At 48.3% G+C, this 18,179-nt stretch overlaps 1 protein-coding gene across 3 annotated transcripts in view; it reads right to left on the minus strand.

The window, feature by feature from the left end:
* The window catches only part of RAPGEF3 (Rap guanine nucleotide exchange factor 3), a 54,424-nt gene extending 37,030 nt beyond the window's left edge, over positions 1–17,394 (minus strand). The window contains exons 1-2 of one of the 3 annotated variants that reach the window (XM_083599758.1): positions 16,654–17,394; positions 15,751–15,969 (exon numbers count right to left, since the gene is read on the minus strand). In XM_083599758.1, coding sequence (XP_083455884.1) covers positions 15,751–15,754 — 4 coding nt within the window. In that variant the 5' untranslated portion in view covers positions 15,755–15,969; positions 16,654–17,394. The remainder of the gene's footprint in view (positions 1–15,750; positions 15,970–16,653) is intronic. The other 2 variants (XM_083599757.1, XM_083599759.1) reach the window with 2 other exon arrangements.
* Positions 17,395–18,179: the final 785 nt, after the last annotated feature.

An 18,179-nucleotide genomic window follows, 5' to 3' on the forward strand; every position in this document is an offset into this window, starting at 1 on the left:
CCCGGACCAGGGAACACCCCAGGCCGCAACGCACACATAGGCTGCCGGCGTACCTTGAGGACTATGAATGTGACCTCCCGGGCAGGACTGGAACTTAGAGGGGAGGGGTGTTATGTACTGAGTTGAATAGGATCCAAACTGCAGCAGTCTGATTGGTCCTAGAACAATAGGATCCAAAAGGCAGCAGTCTGATTGGTCCTAGAACAATGCAGCAGTATGATTGGTTGGCAGGAACCACCCAATCATGCTCCAGATAGAAGTGAATCCACAACCTGATTGGCTTACAGTAGAATTCCGGAATTAGCCAATCATGTGCAGCCCATTGTGTAAATAATGTATATAAAGCAGATGCTTTGAGGGGACTTTGATTCATTCCTCCTCACCACTATGAGCTGAATAAAGAGCATGAAATCACTTTGCGACTCTGAGTATATTTCAATGCCCCTATCCCAGCCTTCAGGAGTCTGCCCAGGCCACACAGAGAGACAGACTCTGCTCCATGTCCTTCTCGAGTGGTCTTAACAGGGATGGAGAAAGGTATGCTGAGAGGATGTGTGTGTGCAAAAATTCCTTTTGCGTGGCAGGAATTTGGCCTATTGCACAAAGGTCAAAAACACATCCTTTTCTCCTCCCATTTTTACCTCTGATCCAGCCTACAACCAGCATGTGGCCCCCAGGAAGCTTTCCATAAAGAAATATGGCCCCTAGGCTGAAAAGCACCCCCTCCCCTGCTGCAAAACATTCTTTGATTTCCCTGCGTTTATTCCAGGGCTAAAACGCTAAGCCCGCCACACAGGGCCAGATTGAGGTTTGATGTGGCCCTAAGCTACTGAAGGTAATGGGGCCCTTTATATGTCCAGCTGTCCTTTGTCAACAACAAATTGTCACTGTTTTTTGTGTTGAATATATGCTATATGGTAATCTATGGACCTAATAGGTATCTAAAGCCATTTGCACAAAGCAAAATATGTATTTTATCAAAGTAATTTGTTTCTTCTCTTATATTTTGGAAATGTACATCCACCTTTTTTTCCCTTTAATTTTTTTGGGGGGCCCCAAGAGAGTGGGGCCCTAAGCTATAGTTTGTTTAGCTTATACATAAATCCAGCACTGCCACCACAGCACCAACGGGCCCTATTTTAGCACCTTTCTAAAATCAACGCATTTGAGATCAGAGGGAGTGGGCAGGCCATGCAGCAGAAATGCCCTGAGTCTCAGAAAGGCAGCCTCCCTTCCCAAGGTCTCTTGCCAGTTCTCCAGGACTCCTCATTTCCCCAGCTGTGGAGTACAAACAGCACCCCGCCCCTTGGCGTGTTTACACGGCAAATATCACAAGGGCTGCCATCTGTCAGGAGCTGGAGAAATGCCTCCAGACTCAGCAGGTAAGGGAAGAAACACCGGAGAGGCTTCAGCAACCGAGCCCAGCAGGCAGGCAGCCAGGGAGGCCCCAAATTCTGCCGAAGCCTCATCACATTGCCTCGTTTGCAACCCAGAGATCAGAAGAGCTTGCCGATGCCAAAGTGAGACACCCAGAAGTCACCCTGCCTTTCCCTGAAGCAATATCCTCACGCATCAAAAAGCATGCAGAAAAATAAATGGGTTCGTCCCTAAGAGCTTAGCTAATTCATGCTGATATCTTTCACCTGCCCAATAACAATTTAATAATAACAATTTAAACACAGGAAAGTAGTGCGTAAAGCAGAGTGTGTTGTGATGACCCCCAGACTTTGGAACTCCTTGCCCTTTGATGTACACCTGGCCCCCATCACTGGGGGTTTCCAAAAAACATGCAAAGGCGTACCTTTTCACCCAGGCTTTTAGGAATGTGCAATGATTGTTTCCTTTCTGCAAATGTTGTTATTGGTTGGTTTGTCGTTCTAATTGTTTATCTACTGCATTTTATTGTGTTTATGCCATTGTAATCTACTGGTCTTCAACTGGTGGGTCAGGGCCTGATCCAAGGTGGATTGTCATAGCAGCAGCAGCAGCACCATGCAGATGTGATGTAAAAACTTAATTAATGGGTTCCAAATGCATGTTTGGGCTAAAGGTGAATCCCAGGTCTGAAAAGGTTGACTACTGTTGTACTCAACCCCGACATCTTTGGTGAAGGCCTAGTAATAAATATGCTAAATATATGCATAGCTCCTCCGCCTAGGTTCCGATTCCCACCTGCTCCCCTTAGGCCTCTTTTATCTTCCCTACACCTTTAGACAGCCAGAGGTCAGCTTGGTTATCCACAGACCCACCCAGCACCTGAAAAAGGCCCATCCTGCTGAGATCTCATCAGAACAGGTGCTTTGGCAGCCACACATATTACCCCCAAAAGAGGAAATACATCTCCCTCCTGAAAAAGGACACATATTCCCAACTCATATTCGCATAATCTTTGCATAGAATAATATATAGGCGGCGCAGAGGCAAGTTTTCACATACCGTATTGGCCTGAATATAAGCCGCACCCACAAATAAGCCCATAAGGTTGTGAATATAAGCCACACTTTTCACGGTCAGAATTTGGGAGAAAAAATAGTGCAGCTTATATTCGGGCCGATACAGTAATTGCTGTCTTTTTTTTCTTTTCTTTTTAATGCATCTTGCCATAGTGAAGAAGGCTGTGGCCAGGTGGCCTGTCCGCCTGCTCTGTTAGATGTTCGGAATGGAGTTAGCTGTTGATGGGCAACTTTCTCCCCTAGTGCACCTGCTCCCCTGCACTCCACTTTCTGTTGCATCTCTCCTCATTCCTTAGGTAGGGCCAGCTCCAGGTTTGAAGAGACTAGTGCACTAGCTGACGGGTCTCCTCTGTTGGTGGGTGAATCTCTGGAGGCAACAGTGCTCCAAGTAGCACAGTCTAACCTCAAGTTCACTTTCTCACAATCGCCTCAATGTAATGTTGCTTTGGGAGGATTGTGGGAAATTAAAACAGAAGCTAGAGCCAGCCTCCTTGCTCTGCTTGGAGCATCAGAAAAAGGGGGTGGGGACTAAGGTGGCCCAAAGATGCCACGCTGTCCTGTTGATGTTTCTATCCCAGGCGAGGGCCTGGTTTGGAATGAAATCTTAGCCTCTGCTTTTCCACTGACCTCCAATCTTCCCTTCAATACTCCAAATAATCAAAATCCTACCATTTATTACTTTCTAGGGTTTAGGGGGGGTCCCCCCAAATCTATAATGTATTTGACACTCTAGGGTGACATTAAACATGGATCCCAACTCTGAAAAGGGTGAAGACGGCTGATTGCTGTAATCACTGCAACTCCTTGTAATCACAGTAGCTCTGTTAAAGAAGCCTGCCTAATCTGCAATCTCAGAAGCTGTTACATCAGCAGGGCAGGCGTGCCAAGCATTCGTGCCAGGGGCATTGTGCCGCCTCCTGCTTTGCCAAGATAATGTTGAAAAGGCGAGCGGATTAGGCCCAGAAGCACAGGTGAGTCAACCTCCCAACTGATGTGCAGCTGGACCAGCCCTTTCCAAAGCTTATGAGCACCTTCACATTGGCCCATGCCACATATCTACCTGATAAATTAATCCACCCATGCACATGCTAGTGCTTATGTTAGTCCTCAGCATCTAGGGGGGCAACATCTGCACTGCAGAGGAACTAACTCCTGTTTGAGGCTGAGATGATCAAAATTATTTACAGCATGTGGGACCTTCAACATAAGATTGCAGTGTAGCCTCACCATCTCGTGGAGTGCTCCTGTGCAAGGTTCCTGCCAACCAGACTGGCCCTTCTCTGCAACGCCATTAGTTGTATGGTGCTCAAGCAATGCATTCCATTCTATTCCCCAACAATGCTCCTTGCCAGGTTTTACATCCCCCCCCCCCAAAAAAATACACTGGGTGTTCTGTGGTTAGTGGGTAGTGAGCCTGCTCAGTCCTCACTGGGCCGTTTGTTGGCCCCTTAGCTTGTTTTTCCTGAAAAGCGTGGGGTTTGTTTTCTTTCTTATTACTGCAAGCCTTGGGCTGCTCAGGGCATGCTAATAAATTCCTCTTGTTTCTCAAAAACCCTGCTTTGGCTCCATTTTCGTCATCACTCACTACCTGAGTTTGCTATTAGAAGAAATAATATATTTTGGAGGCATGGAATAGTCCTTAGCCACAAACAAAGTGTCAGGAGCTGGAGTCGGGAGCAGGTCAGAAATAAAACACTCAGTGTCAACTAAGTTAACTCTTTATTCAAACAAAACAGCTCAGGCTTAGTGATCCCAGCAACTCTTCCCAGTAGGTCTTGTCCCAGTAAAGCAGTTGCAAGGACTGAAGTCTTGAAGGACTCTAAGGCTCCTCTCCTGGGTCCTTTCCGAGCAACCTGAGGCTCCTTCATCTTGTCTCTCTTTGCTCTGCTCTCTTCATTCCTCTCTGTGTTCTGGGAGACCAGTGGGGATAAGACCTGGTCACAGCAGGAAGGGAAGACTCCCTGGCTTCTTCAGCAGCCTGCCTCATCTCTGTCCCTTCTCTCCAGCCTCCACTTCTGCCTCTAACTCTGGACTGCTCTCTGCCACAGCCTCTTCCTGCTCACTAAACCCTGTTACCAACACCTCCTCCTCCCAGTCTTCTTCCTCTTCTTCTGACCACACATTGTCATTCCACCACCAGTCCCCTGGCTCTGAGCCTTCTTCCCCTGGGGGTTCCCCAGCTGTTGCCTCTTACCATTTCTCTGCATCCAGCAGGTCCATGACACAAAGCTGCTTTCCAGCAAGTTCTGTTGCCACAGAAGCTACTTTCTGCTGCCATAAGTGAGGCAGTTTTGGTACAGGGAGTTCCATGTGATAAGACACCTAAGCTGCCCAGTCCTGTGGGCTCATAATGGGTAACAACAATTATAAAGCCTAAATATAAATCACTAATGAAAACCAGCTTTTTCTCAGTTATAATGCTAGCTGTGGAAAGCTTGCCATCCCGAAAAGTTCAGAATTAAAAGGGCAATTTTTGCACAGCTGAAATCAACCTAAAGAGAGGACACCTTAATCAGGCAATGGTATATTTCAAGTTTGATAACCCTTGTGTTCACTTTAGTTTATATATTATTTCCTGTGTTTTCTCCAAGGACCTCAAGATTATTATTATTAATAATAATAATAATTATAATTTATATCCTGTCCTCCCTGGCCAAAGCCGGGCTCAGAGTGGCTAACAACAGTAAAAATAGCACAATTTACATAAAATCACAGTCAATTAATTAAAATACATTATAAAGTCAATTCAGAATCAAATTAATGGCAACCATTGGGCTAGAGTTCTATGAGGATTACAGAAGGAGGGGGTCAGACTGTGCCTTGACCAAAGGTCTGGTGGAACAGCTCCATCTTGCAGGCCCTGTGGAAAGATGTCAAGTCCCGCAGGGCCCTAGTCTCTTGGGACAGAGCGTTCCACCAGATCGGGGCCACGGCATACAGTGCTGTCAGCCCCACATTTTATGAGAATTTGAACCTGGTCTTCTTGGTCTAATTCCACAAACAAACCACTACACCACAGTGCTAAAGAAGCATTTCACTTCTATGAGGCTCACACTGGATTTTCAGTGGAGATTAAGTCACATTTCATTACCACGCTAGAAAGAAAAGCCAGCATCTGCCCCCTTAATCATTTGCCATGAGGATGGAGCTGTGAAGGTCATCTGACAATGGCCTGTGGCCCAACCGTGTTTGCTCTAGAACCACTGCAGTCACCAACAAACACCCAGCAGGGAAAACCATGGTAAACTGCAAGATAAGCCAACACTGATTTATTTCCAAACCATTATTGATCAGGTGTGATGAGGTGGGAGAGGAACTTTCACAAGTAATTCCGCAGCAAAACAAAAGTAGCCAGTAATTATCAATGCACCATCAGTTACCCACTTTTTTCCCCAGCTGTGCCTTTAGGCCAAATCACCTGGAGGTATTTCTTTCCAAGGAAATAGCCGGATTTTAAATAGATATTTAGAATTCCAAGGGAGACAGAGAACGGCACCATTTTCCCTCTCCTTACCTCGGGGTCAGGCAGGTGAATGCCTACTGAGACCATTGGAGCTGCAGAAAGGGGTCCCAGCTTCATAAAAGATGACGCAGGCTCTGCTATTTTGGAAGCAGCAGATCTTTCTTCACTGCCATATCCTGGAGATGTAGCATTTTACTCTGTAGCCACACATGCCAGACACCCTAGGGGCAAAGCTTGGCCAGAAGAGGACCAGTCTGACCTGTTTCTTAGCCAGACTGTTAGAAAAGGCTGGGATGAAGCTTCAGCAATTAACTCCCTCAGTCCTGTTTCCAAGCAGGAGGCGACTGCTTGCCAAGGAATTAAGAATCAGATCACTCTGTTTGGACATGTGGCCAAATTTAGTTGGCTACTGATTCAAAAATACACAAAAACCAAGCTCCCCAACTCCTGGCTTACTAACAGTACATGTGAAAAGGATCTTGGGGTCTTGCTTAACATGAGTCAACAGTGTGATGAAACAGCAAAAAAACCCTAATGCTATCATAGGCTGCATCAGCAGAAATATAGTGTCCAGATCAAGGGAAGTAATAGTCCCACTCTCTTCTGCCTTGGTCAGACCACACCTGGAATATGGTGGCCAAATTTGGGCACCACAATATAAGGAGGATATTGACAAGCTGGAACATGTTCAGAGGAAGGTAACCAAGATGTTCAAGGGTCTAGAAACCAAGCCTTATGAGAAGCAGTTGGGAATGTTTAGCCTGGAAAAGAAGAGACCGAGAGGCGACAAGACAGCCATCTTCAAATACATAAAGGGCTGTCACGTGGAAGATGATCCCAGTACATACCGAGGGCATGAGTTTGCTTCCCTTGGAATAAATGTCACAGGGGATTTATGGTATTTCTGTGATAAAAGGTTTTGTTTGCGTATGTATGCAGGCTGGGCATAAGATAGAACAGGGCCAGCCCAGAACATTTTGTCGGGAGAGACAAAACAGAAATGCTGCCCCCTCTGCTGCCTCACCCGCTATCACATGCCCGCCCATCATGCACGTCCACCCACCGCAACCCAGAGGCAGTGGCAGTAGCACAGTGGCTGGAGGGTGTGCAGTGGGGGAGGCAGGAAGGTGCCAAGTGTACAACAAAGGAGGAGAAGGAGGAGTTTGGATTTGATATTCCGCTTTATCACTACCCAAAGGAGTCTCAAAGCGGCTAACATTCTCCTTTCCCTTCCTCCCCCACAACAAACACTCTGTGAGGTGACTGGGGCTGAGAGACTTCAGAGAAGTGTGACTGGCCCAAGGTCACCCAGCAGCTGCATGTGAAAGAGTGGAGACCCGAACCCAGTTAAGAGTCTACCACTCTTAATCACTATCACACTGGCTCTCAAAGGGCAGGAGGTGGTGAGCTCCTCAAAAGCCTGATCTGCAACCCCTTCCAGGTACTCAGAGGCCACTGCCTCGTCTCACCTCGAAATGGAAGGTTCACAACACTAACACTCCATCAGACCCTGCTCCCCAACAATGGGGGGGCACTTTAGCCATAGCTTCTCTCTATCACTTTCAGAACCAGCTTTGAGACAGCCAGTCTGTTGTTTTTTCCACATGCACACACAGGCAGAGGAAGGGGAGAAGAATGGCATCACCCTTTTGAGATAGATGTACGGTACGGCTGTTTAGTTTCTGGGACAACACATCACCTGTACTTGGCCAACTTTTTAGTTATGGAAAGACCCACTTTTTCCAACCAGAGGTTTCTCCCAAGCTAATGCTGTCACCTGATTTGACCTTTTTAGCAATATCTTTTTTACAACCATGGTCACAGCCCAAATGTCACTGCAACATGTTTCCTTAATTCCCATCATTATAGGACGCATCTAGTCCTTTCCCCAGTCTAACCAAAGTGCTGCTTCCCTTGAAGCAACTACACTGATCTTTATCTTTCCACCACAGACCCTTCCCCCTCAGAGTATCTGTAAACATTTTGGAGCAAATTTGGCACCAGCCAGGAATGTGGACTCAAAGAGGCAAGAGAGGAGCCATTTTTAGCACACAGAATCACTTACGTCAGCACATTTATGAAGTGTGAGAAAACAACAGCAGAACAAAAGGCTGTTGTAAAAGATACGCCATGGTGCATGGGCTGATTCCAGCTGTGCCACTACAATGGGTGAGACTGTGTAGGTTGAAATGCAAAGCCCACATGAGATGCACATTGGTTTCAGATGCAACAATGGTCAAAGCCAAATGGGCACCTTAAAGGTGCTTTAATTATCACTCTGTAATCTCCCCATCCCCTTTCAGTTTACAAGTATTACCACCATTCACAAATAAAGCTTTTCGAGCTTCAAATGTCACCATGCTTGTCTCAAATAGTGAGGTCCAAGGCACTCCCCAATTTGCCTCCCTAGATGATGGTTCATAATATATTGTAGCCTCACTCAGATGCAATTCCATCATGGCATGTTTTGTGACATTCTGGGCAGTGTGTGACCTTCACCCCTCTCCATTTTCTGCATTACCTGCCTACCAGGTGACCTCTCTGACTAAACAGACCAGATTGGGGAAATGCCTTTTCAATTTCCCATGGCTCGTTCAAAGGCCCTCTCTTTAAAAGGGCAGGGATGTGTACACACAGGGTAGGAACCCTGCCTCCCTCCCGATATGGTTGGCCTACAATTTCCCATAATCCCTGACCATTGGCTCTGCTGGTTGGAACTGCAGGGAGCTGGAGCCCAGCAACAGTAAACCATAGACTGAGGTTGCAGATGATTGAGCATTATATAAATCCACTTAGTCAAATGAATGACTAATTAAACATCTGGAGGGCACCAGGTTCCCCACTCCTGATGAGCACACAAAACTGATGAGACAGCTACAAAACTGGCAAGCCTTTCCTAGCACTGTCAGTTTCACCACAGACTGGGCAGTGTGGGAGAGAAATGGAAGGGCTGGCCAGATAGCAGATTCCCATAGTCATGTGAAAAGTAGAGAATGTGAGTCAGGGGGGCTTTGTCCCCAGTGCAGCAGGACCCCTCTTAGTGGTCCTAGTTCTACGCTAGTTTAATCCTTGGCATGCAAGTGTTCTGTGTGCAGAGTGCGAGTGGGTGCACATTGAGAAACAAAAGAACCTGTCCCACATGGGCAGTGTAACGGAAGAGGGAGCAGAAGGGTGTTTGACAGCAGGGGAGCGTGATGGAATGTGGGCTGGAGTTAGAGTGAGTGACAGGTGGACCGTGTCTCTCAAGAAGACAGTTGAAGGCTGCTGGGAAAGAGAGAGGCAGAATCAGAGAGGGAAGAAGGGAGGGACAGAGAGAGCTCATCCAAAAGACCTGTTCATTGAGCATTCACCCTCCTTCACTTGCATAAAGCTTACACACAAGGTTAGATGATACCCTGTATTCACTGAGCATTTGGTTTACTTATGTGGTGGTTATGCAACAATGAGCACTCGCTTTGGTTTGCTTGCACGGTAGCTACATGTCTTCCCATTAATCAGTTGTTTATCCCACACTTTTTAGTACAGTCCACTGGTTACTTTCCTAATGGCAAGAAAGCCTGTTGTGGGTTTTTGTTTCTGTTTTTAATGTGGATTTGTTGCACCAGAACACTGCAATCCACTTTAATGGCACAAACCTAAATTTCCTCTATGCAGCTCAATGTCTCCTGCAAAGTCAGTACTGGAGGTGACCAGTGAATGAGATGGAAGGGATAACGAAAGCCTAAGTAAAGGTAGCTTTTTCAGGGTTCGTTATGTGAGGTAAGGGCAGCCTTCCTCAAGCCGGTGCCTTCCAGATGTTTTGGGACTACAACTCCCATCATCCCTAGCTAACAGGACCAGCGGTCAGGGATGATGGGAATTGTAGTCCCAAAACATCTGGAGGTCGAGTTTGGGGATACCTGCCCCAGGCCAGGCTGGCTGGGACTGATGGGATTTGGAGTCCAACAACATTTGGAAGTCACCAAGCCAGGGAAGGCTGGGTGAGAATATTTGAACTTCTCTTTTAGTATTCTGCATGAAATGGCTACTTGTTCTAGGTACTATATTCTAGAAATAAATACATGTTTACTGTTTTAAATGCCAGTGTTCTAGCCTAGGTTGATTACAAGGTTGGTGTATCTGATCCCACATGTCTAGTCAAACAACAATAGAGAGAAAGAACCCTTTTGCCCGCTATGACTCAGTAGGTGTGGCAGTACTGTATTGCGAGGACCATTAAGGGGCCTCTAGACTCAGCAGAGTAGCTGATCTCATCACCCTCTGGGCCTCTAGGGGACCCTGAGAACGTCACAGACCATCTGTAATAGCAAATTCTAGGGACAGGTTTGCCATAGTGCAGTTCAGGAGCCATAACTCAGTGGCAGAGTACATGCTTGGCATCAATACCTAACATGACATTCTGTGGCTAAAATTATTTCTGGGAGCAGAGCTGGGGAAGACCTCTGCTTGTGACCCTGTATTGCTGCTGCCAGTCAGGATGACTTGGCATGAAAAAGCTGCCTGTATCCTCACCACACACCTGCCCAACTGTGACTCACCAATCTGAAGGCAACCCATCATCCACGCATGGGTCCCAAGGCAGTGCATGCAGAGAAAGCTGGAAGGGATCCTCACCACACATTCAGGCACATTTGGGCTGGCTGCCTTTTACCATTGCTCATCTTCTTTCTTGGTGACTGCATTCCTAGAATCCTAGAATTGTAGTGTTGGAAGGGAACGTGAGGGTTATGTAGTCCAACCCTCTGCAATGCAGGAATCTTTTGCCCAACATGGGGCTCAAACCCATGTTCATGAGATTAAGAGTCTCACGCTCCACCAACTGAGCTGTCCTATGCACACTTTCTGAATAAACATGCAGGGGATTGCACTGTTAGCTGCTGAGACGGGATATCAATTGAGTGAAGCAGAAAGCGCAAGACACACCGGCTCCTCCTTGCCTACACATCTGATTGCTATCCAGATTTTTCTCCATGTCAGCAAGAGAGCCTTTAAACTCCCACGAGGCAAAGATGGGAGCCTGTCCAATATAATGTGTATCTCAGCTGCACTGGCCAGGGGCCTCCTGAACCAGCTAATATTTGTGTGGAAGAGGAAATTTCAACAGGTGTAGCTTGTCATGCCTGCTACACCTGCTTAAATTCCAACACAACTATTAAAGGTGCAAGAGCTGTCTCTTCGTTTGTATCTGGATTCCTTAAGCTTGGCTCTTCTTCATCCTCACACAGTAGTCCTGAAAGATGGGCTCCTTTTATCCTCATGGTACTAAAGAGGACTAGTGGTCATCAACAACAGGTGGGGTGATGACCAGACTGTACCATTTCAGACTCAAGTAATGAGACGAGGTCTCAAAACAACTGAAGGCTCCTTCATAAACACACCCTAATTCTCTGCATATGAAAATCTAGGTGTCAGCTAGTGGATAAAGATATTTTTGCACCTAGGAGCATTGCCTCATACAAACCCAGCCACACCATCTGCTGCTTGGAAGGAGTGGAAGTAACAGGTAGCAGCTGTGCCCTCACAACCTCCAGAAAACCTACTGCAGAGCTGAGCCCTGTATCACCTTGTGCAGACTCTAAACCACAGCAGCAGGGCTGGTGAATCTTTACAACATTCCTGCAAGGCGGGCTGGTATTATTTTGCACAGAAAGGGGGGCTAAGGCTTTGTGGAACATGGAAAGCTGTTTTACATCAGGTCAGACTACAGGTCAGCCCAGTATTGTCCACTCTGACTGGCAGCAGCTCTCCAGGGGTCTGTGGCAGAGAGGGTCTTTCCCCACACCAGCTACATCAATCCTTTAACCAGATATGGAAGGTGATCCTAGGGCCTTCAGAATGAAAAGCATGTGCTCTTAGCTATGGACCTTCCAAAGGGCTCGCTGCTGCATTCACTCATGGAAAAGGAAAGAGATGAACCAGGGACTTGGCTCTTAGCTGCTGTAGAAAACAAGCACAATCTGAAGTTGTTTCTACCTTTGGTTCCTATCCCATATGTTTGCCTTTAGCCCTTACAAAATAACATTCCCAGATTCCCAGGATTAGACAGCTGATAAGTTGCATTTAAGCCGTATTCGTTGCTGCTCCCACTTACTGCAGTGAGCGGCTGGATTCTCTCTTCTGAAGGCAGCATCCTCAAGCTCCAGCACCCTGCCTTCCTCACCTCTCTGATTTCCCAATACAAGCAAGTTGCAAGCAAGTTGAAACAGCATCAGCCCCAATTGTGTCCTTGGGGTATCCCATTGTTTACATCCCCACCCCACTCTTCCCTGATGACTGCAGCCCCTGTGTTGTTGATCAGGACAGCTGTTCTTCCGGCAGGCAGCGCCAGCTCTGAGCGTCCAAGCAACTTCCTAAGGGGCTGTCACCTCCCCCACTTTCCTGCCCGTGGCCGCAGGGAGAAGAGAGTCTGCCTGTCGCCAGAAATCCGGCCTGCACGGGCAGCCAGCCAAACCTGGGGCCTGCCGTTTTCTTCCTGGCTATGTTTGGCTACTTCTGTCCCCAAAAGGCCATCGCCCTTCCTCAGACCAAAGAGAACAGTCAAGAATTTCCCTGGGGAGCCTCCTTCCTCTGGGTTTGATTGTATGATGGACTGGGCTGGTGATCAAGCAGGTTTGTATGGAATGAGGACTGTTTGCTTGGTTTTGGAACAACTTCCTAGAACTCAGGGACTCGAGGATCTGTCTGCTTACATATGTTGACGTATGCTGCATGGCTTCATTGACAGCCAGTGTGGTACAGTGCTGGACTAGGACTTGGGAGACCAGGGTTCAAATCCCCACTTGGCCATGAAGCTCACTGGGTGACCTTGGGTCAGACACTGCCTCTCAGCCCTGCCTACCTCACAGGGTTGTTGTGGGGATAAAATGAGGAGGGTGGAGAAGCATGTATGCCACTTCAAGTTCCTTGGGGGAAAAGTGGGATATAAATGAAAGGAATTTCATTTCTCCTGGTTGCCTTCATCCACTCCTGGTTGCCTTCATACCAAGGTGAAAACCTTGGTCTGCTAAAACAGCTTTGGAAATAATAACCAAGTGTGGGGGTACTTCTGAGACCAAGTGCTTGTCTTTCACCGCTGAGTATTGACACCCTGCCTTCTCATCTCTTGGATTGCAAAGGAAGACTCGTATTTTCAGAAAGCAAGTTCAAGTGCTCTCACATACTGGTCAGATGCAAGCTATTGGCTGCATTTATTTTCCTGCTTGTTAGAGATTGGTATCCCACCCTTCCTCCAAGGAAATCAGCTCACCAGTTTTTTGCCTTATGGCAGTGCTGTGAGAGAGGGGAGGCCAAGCGACAAGGCTTTGCCCAAAGTCATCCAAGACAGTGTCCCTTCCCAGTAGAGTCCAAGAGGGACAGGGCATGGGGACAAGATTTTGTCACTGTCCCATTTCTTCTAGAGGTCTGTTGTTAACTTCCCAAATTCTAGAGACGAAAGGGTATGTTTAAAAAGCAGCAGCAGCATTTAAGCTGGAGTCCTGGGGCAGGGAGTGGCGTCCTTGCCTGTTAGCACTAAAATAAAAGAGGGAAAATAAAGTGACTTGTGCTTGTTATAACTTGACACCGATTGCTTGCTTCCTCCAGAGAACCAGGAAAGGAATCCATCATCTCAAAGGGGTGGATGGTGGAGTAGACCAGTTAGCAATAAGCGGGAATCTCATTTGGTCCAGATGTACCACAGCAATGAACCAATGAGCACAGTGGTACAACAATTTTAAACAATTTTAAAAACTGCCACCAAAGCTAAGGGGGTCCGGGATGGCTCCAAATTGAATGGGGGACCGTGTGTTGAGAGTCCTGCATTGCAGGAGGTTGGACTAGATGACCCTCGGGGTCCCTTCCAACTCTGTAATTCTATGATCAGAAGCAAAGGACTGCAAGAGGTAAGGCTGTTCATGAACCCCATGACTCATTGATCCATCTCAGATTCCTGGCTATCCCAGCTTTTATTTTATAGTGAAGATTACATTTCAAACTATGTTTTCACACAAGCAGATGTAAAGAAGCCCAATGGCGTTGGATGCAGGCTTTAAAAAACAAAACCATGTGTTATCTCTCTGGTTCAATCCATGCAACTGATTTATAGATACTACACTAGTATAAAGCTAGAACTCTAAAAAAAATAAATGAACGATTTCTTTTTAAAGGAATCTATATTCAGTGGAAGGTACCAGATTTCATATGTGCACACCTGTGGGAGTAAGCAATCTCATCTGTAATTAGATCTTGATGAAGGTAAAGGTACCCCTGCCCATATGGGCCAGTCTTGCCAGACTCTAGGGTTGTGCGCTCATCTCACTCTATAGGCCGGGAGCCAGCGCTGTCCGCAGACACTTCCGGGTCACGTGGCCAGCGTGACAAGCTGCATCTGGCGAGCCAGCGCAGCACACGGAACGCCGTTTACCTTCCCGCTGGTAAGCAGTCCCTATTTATCTACTTGCACCCAGGGGTGCTTTCGAACTGCTAGGTTGGCAGGCGCTGGGACCGAACGACGGGAGCGCACCCCGCCGCGGGGATTCAAACCGCCAACCGTGCGATCGGCAAGTCCTAGGTGCTGAGGTTTTACCCACAGCGCCACCCACGTCCCTTTGATGAAGGTAGGGATAAGCAGTCTTGATCCACCTCAAAACAGCTAAACGCTAATGATTTTCCTTGTGGGTTGGAGATGTTAAGCAGTTTGTGTAAGAATGATCCAGCATGGTTTGTGTGTGAATGCAAGGGATCCCAGGGCTTAAGGACCCAAAGGACACATTTGCTCCTATACCTTCTAAACATTTGTCCTGTTGATGCTTCTGAATAGGTCTGCACACAGCACAGCTTCTACCCATATGCAGGATTGTCTTATGTTCTCCACATGCATTAGCCTGCTCATTCCTAGACTAGTGCAATCTATGGGTAATACTGACCTAGCTTACTTGGTGGTTTTGAAGATTACTGAGCTGGTATGCAGAGCACTTTGCATACTCAGAAACTCTAAATAAATGCTTACTAAAAAATAATAATAATAATAATAATAATAATAATAATAATGTGCAGTCCATGTAGGAATTCTAGAACTCCAAAACCTAAGGGGCAGTAGAGAATAGACCTCAATAGGGCTTACATCTCTGACAAAATTCCTTGGGATTGGCATCTGTCCCTACTTACTTGGGAGCAAGTCCCTTTGAACTCAGTAGGACTTACTTCTGAGTAGACATATACAGACGTGTGCATATTATTTAATCTCCTGTCAGAGATACAGTGCAGAATAACTGAGCTCCTTGGAAGAAGGCAAGGTACAAATGTGAAAAACAAAGACTGCATGCCTAGTGGCTTTAACCATTTGCTACATTGCCACGATTAGAAAGGGTGTGTGTGGAAAGAGACAAACCGAGCAAAGCCAGTGGCCACACAACTTCTGCAGAGTACAGCACTGAAAACAATTGCGACCAAAGAAGTAAAGTGGACAGGCTGGGTGCTACGAACGCTGGTCCAGGAGACACTTGAGAGAGTGTTTGTCAGCCCTGTGCTAAAAGGTTATGCGCACACACACACACACACACACACACAGAGAGAGATTCCGGTTATGGAAAATGGCTTCATGTCTTTTCTGGAGCCAAGAACATGCTGAACCCTGGTCCTGTTTGTGCCAGTGGTTTTGCTATCACATTGACTCACAGCAGCCTGCAAAACCAGCTCTGGGCATAATGACAAACAGGTAGCTTATCCTGACTGGCTCCACATGCTCACTTGGGGTCAGGAGAAGCTTCCCTGTCCTTCAGAGCCACCTGCCTACCCAGTCACAACAAAAACCACCTGTTGAGATGCAGCATCCAGCTGCAGAGCATCGGTACTCACCCATCGGATCCCCTGGATCCTGGGGGCGCTGCCCACCTGCCCCTCCAGCTGGATCTGATAGCTGTAGCTGCGGAACAAGTGCATCTTTTTCCAAATCACTTCGAGAAGACTTTCCTCTGGGATGGGATCCATGAGCCCCTTGGGGAGCTGGGGCAAGTCTGAGACGTCACCAGGCAGAAGCCCGACATTCCACCTTCTTCCCTGTCCCCTCCATGCCACCTTGGGGAGCAAAGGAAGCAGTGAGAAAATAAAAAGGCATTTTGCTTATGCTGCATTCTGCCTGTGCAATGGGCTGGGCTTCTTAGGAGTTCCTCTGCCCCCCCCCCAACAGCAGTACTGTAATATTGTTGTTATTTATATTTCTGTATTACTGCAATATCACAGCACTCCAGGGTGCTTAAAGCACGTTGCCGACACTGTCTTAATACTCCTAACGACAACCCTGCAAGGTGGGTGAAATTGCTTAACTCCAGGGACTGAAGGTAAGAGCAGTTTTCCTGACCTAAGGCTACCACTTAAGCGATATTAAGGGTGACATCTGAATTCAGGGCTTCCTGGCTCACAGCTGGCAACTCTAGCATGCCTCCGTTTTCATGGCTCATTCGTCTGCCAGCCAATATAGATGGTGGCTGCGCCGGGCATCAGGCAAAAGTGGTGCCGTTTCGTCGTTCTTCCATGGACTCTGGTCCGCAAAAGCTTTTGGCTATCAAACATCCGTTAGCCTTGGTTGGAGGTGTCACGAGGTGGGTTGTTTTTGCGGCTTCCCCTCTGCTGATGCCGCTTCTCGCAGGCTTTTAACTCAGCTGCTTATAGCTCGGCGCCCGCACATCCATCCGAGGCTCTGCCAAGCCCGCACCCCACCTGTCGCCAACAGGTAACCTTCCTCGGGCGCCACGCACTCACCTTCATGCCCCCTACTCGGCCCGCCTGGAGAAGCCTGTCCAGAGTGGGGGCGCTCTCTTGGGGGGCCCGGATGGATGACCTTACGGGAAGGAGGGGCGAGCCGAACCATCCTCGGGCAGGAGAAGCCCCGAGGAAGCCAACGCGGAACCCATTGGAAGCGACGGTTTTTCGGAGCCGGTACGCGCTTTACGCAAACAGCCCTGGCCGGCTGGCCCGCTTAGAGGCGCGCGCGCCCCCGCCCGCTGGCACTGGAGCAGAAGCCGCCACCAGGATCTTGCTCTGGGCTTCCTGGTCCCACACTCGCCCGCCCGCCCGCCGTGCCCAGGACGGAGAGCAAGGGCTCCGGCAGCGCCTTCCCTCTCCGCCAGCCCGGCGAGCAAGAGCGCGACAACGCGCCGCCGGGGCTGCAGGCAGGCAGGCAGGAGAGCGCCTGGCGCGGCGCCCGGAAGCTCTGGGCTGCAAAAGGCGCTCGCGGAGGCCGGGAGCGCCACGCCCCACCACCCGCGCCACCCCACCCGGGGATGGGGAAGGGACCTGGCAGGCAGCGGCGTTTCGGGTGAAGCGAGTCTGGAGGAGCTCGAAGCAGCCGGACCAGCGCCTCGGCAGCCTTCAGAAAGCAGCAAAGAAACGGGCCCCAACGCCCTCCTACAAGGGCCGGCCCAAGATATTTTGGCACCCAGGCAGACCGCAAAATGTGCCCCCTCTCCGGGCCAAAGAAGAAGGGGCGAATGAAGAGCTACTACATCACGAACAAGGAGGCAGGGAAGAGCTATATCGGTTACAAGGGGTGGGAGGGGGAATTGGTTTGTTTTATGTTTATTTTTTATTTATAAAATTTGTATACCGCCTCTCATCCAAAGATCCCAGGGCGGTTCCCAATAGAAAAATACAAAAACAAACAAACCAATAAACCCCGCTCCCACAAACACATTTTAAAAGCCATAGCGCCCAGCTCACCTGGCTTTGAGAAGACAGAGCAAGGGCTGGTGGGAGACCCTCAAATGTTGCTGGCGGTGCCCAAATAATCCTCAAGGGCTGCATATGGCCCTTGTGTTGGACCACCTTTGTTTAGGATGATGTTAGTCTGAATTAGTCACTTAATACATACAGTGGTACCTCGGGTTACAGATGCTTCAGGTTACGCGATTTTGGGTTGCGCACCGCACCGAACCCAGAAGTACCGGAACGGGTCACTTTCGGGTTTCGGCCTTCGTGCCTGCACAGAAGCACTAAATTGCACTTTGCACATGCGCAGAAGGGCTGAATCACAACCCATGTGTGCGCAGACATGGCACTGCAGGTTGCAAATGCTGCTGCGGGTTGCGAACGTGCCTCCCGCACGGATCACGTTCACAGCCCGAGGTTCCACTGTAATTACATTTTCATTCTGGACTTACAGCTGTCCATGCAGGCACAGGTCAGGGCGACTGTCTACCAGCCCCATCTGGTACGCCAGCTGAGATCCTACCTGCCTGCACATTGTGGCACATGCTTTGGTTCTCCTACTTAGATTACTGCAATGTGCT

Source organism: Podarcis filfolensis, assembly GCF_964270895.1.
Source record: "Podarcis filfolensis genome assembly, chromosome: 2".
Classification (NCBI taxonomy): domain Eukaryota; kingdom Metazoa; phylum Chordata; class Lepidosauria; order Squamata; family Lacertidae; genus Podarcis; species Podarcis filfolensis.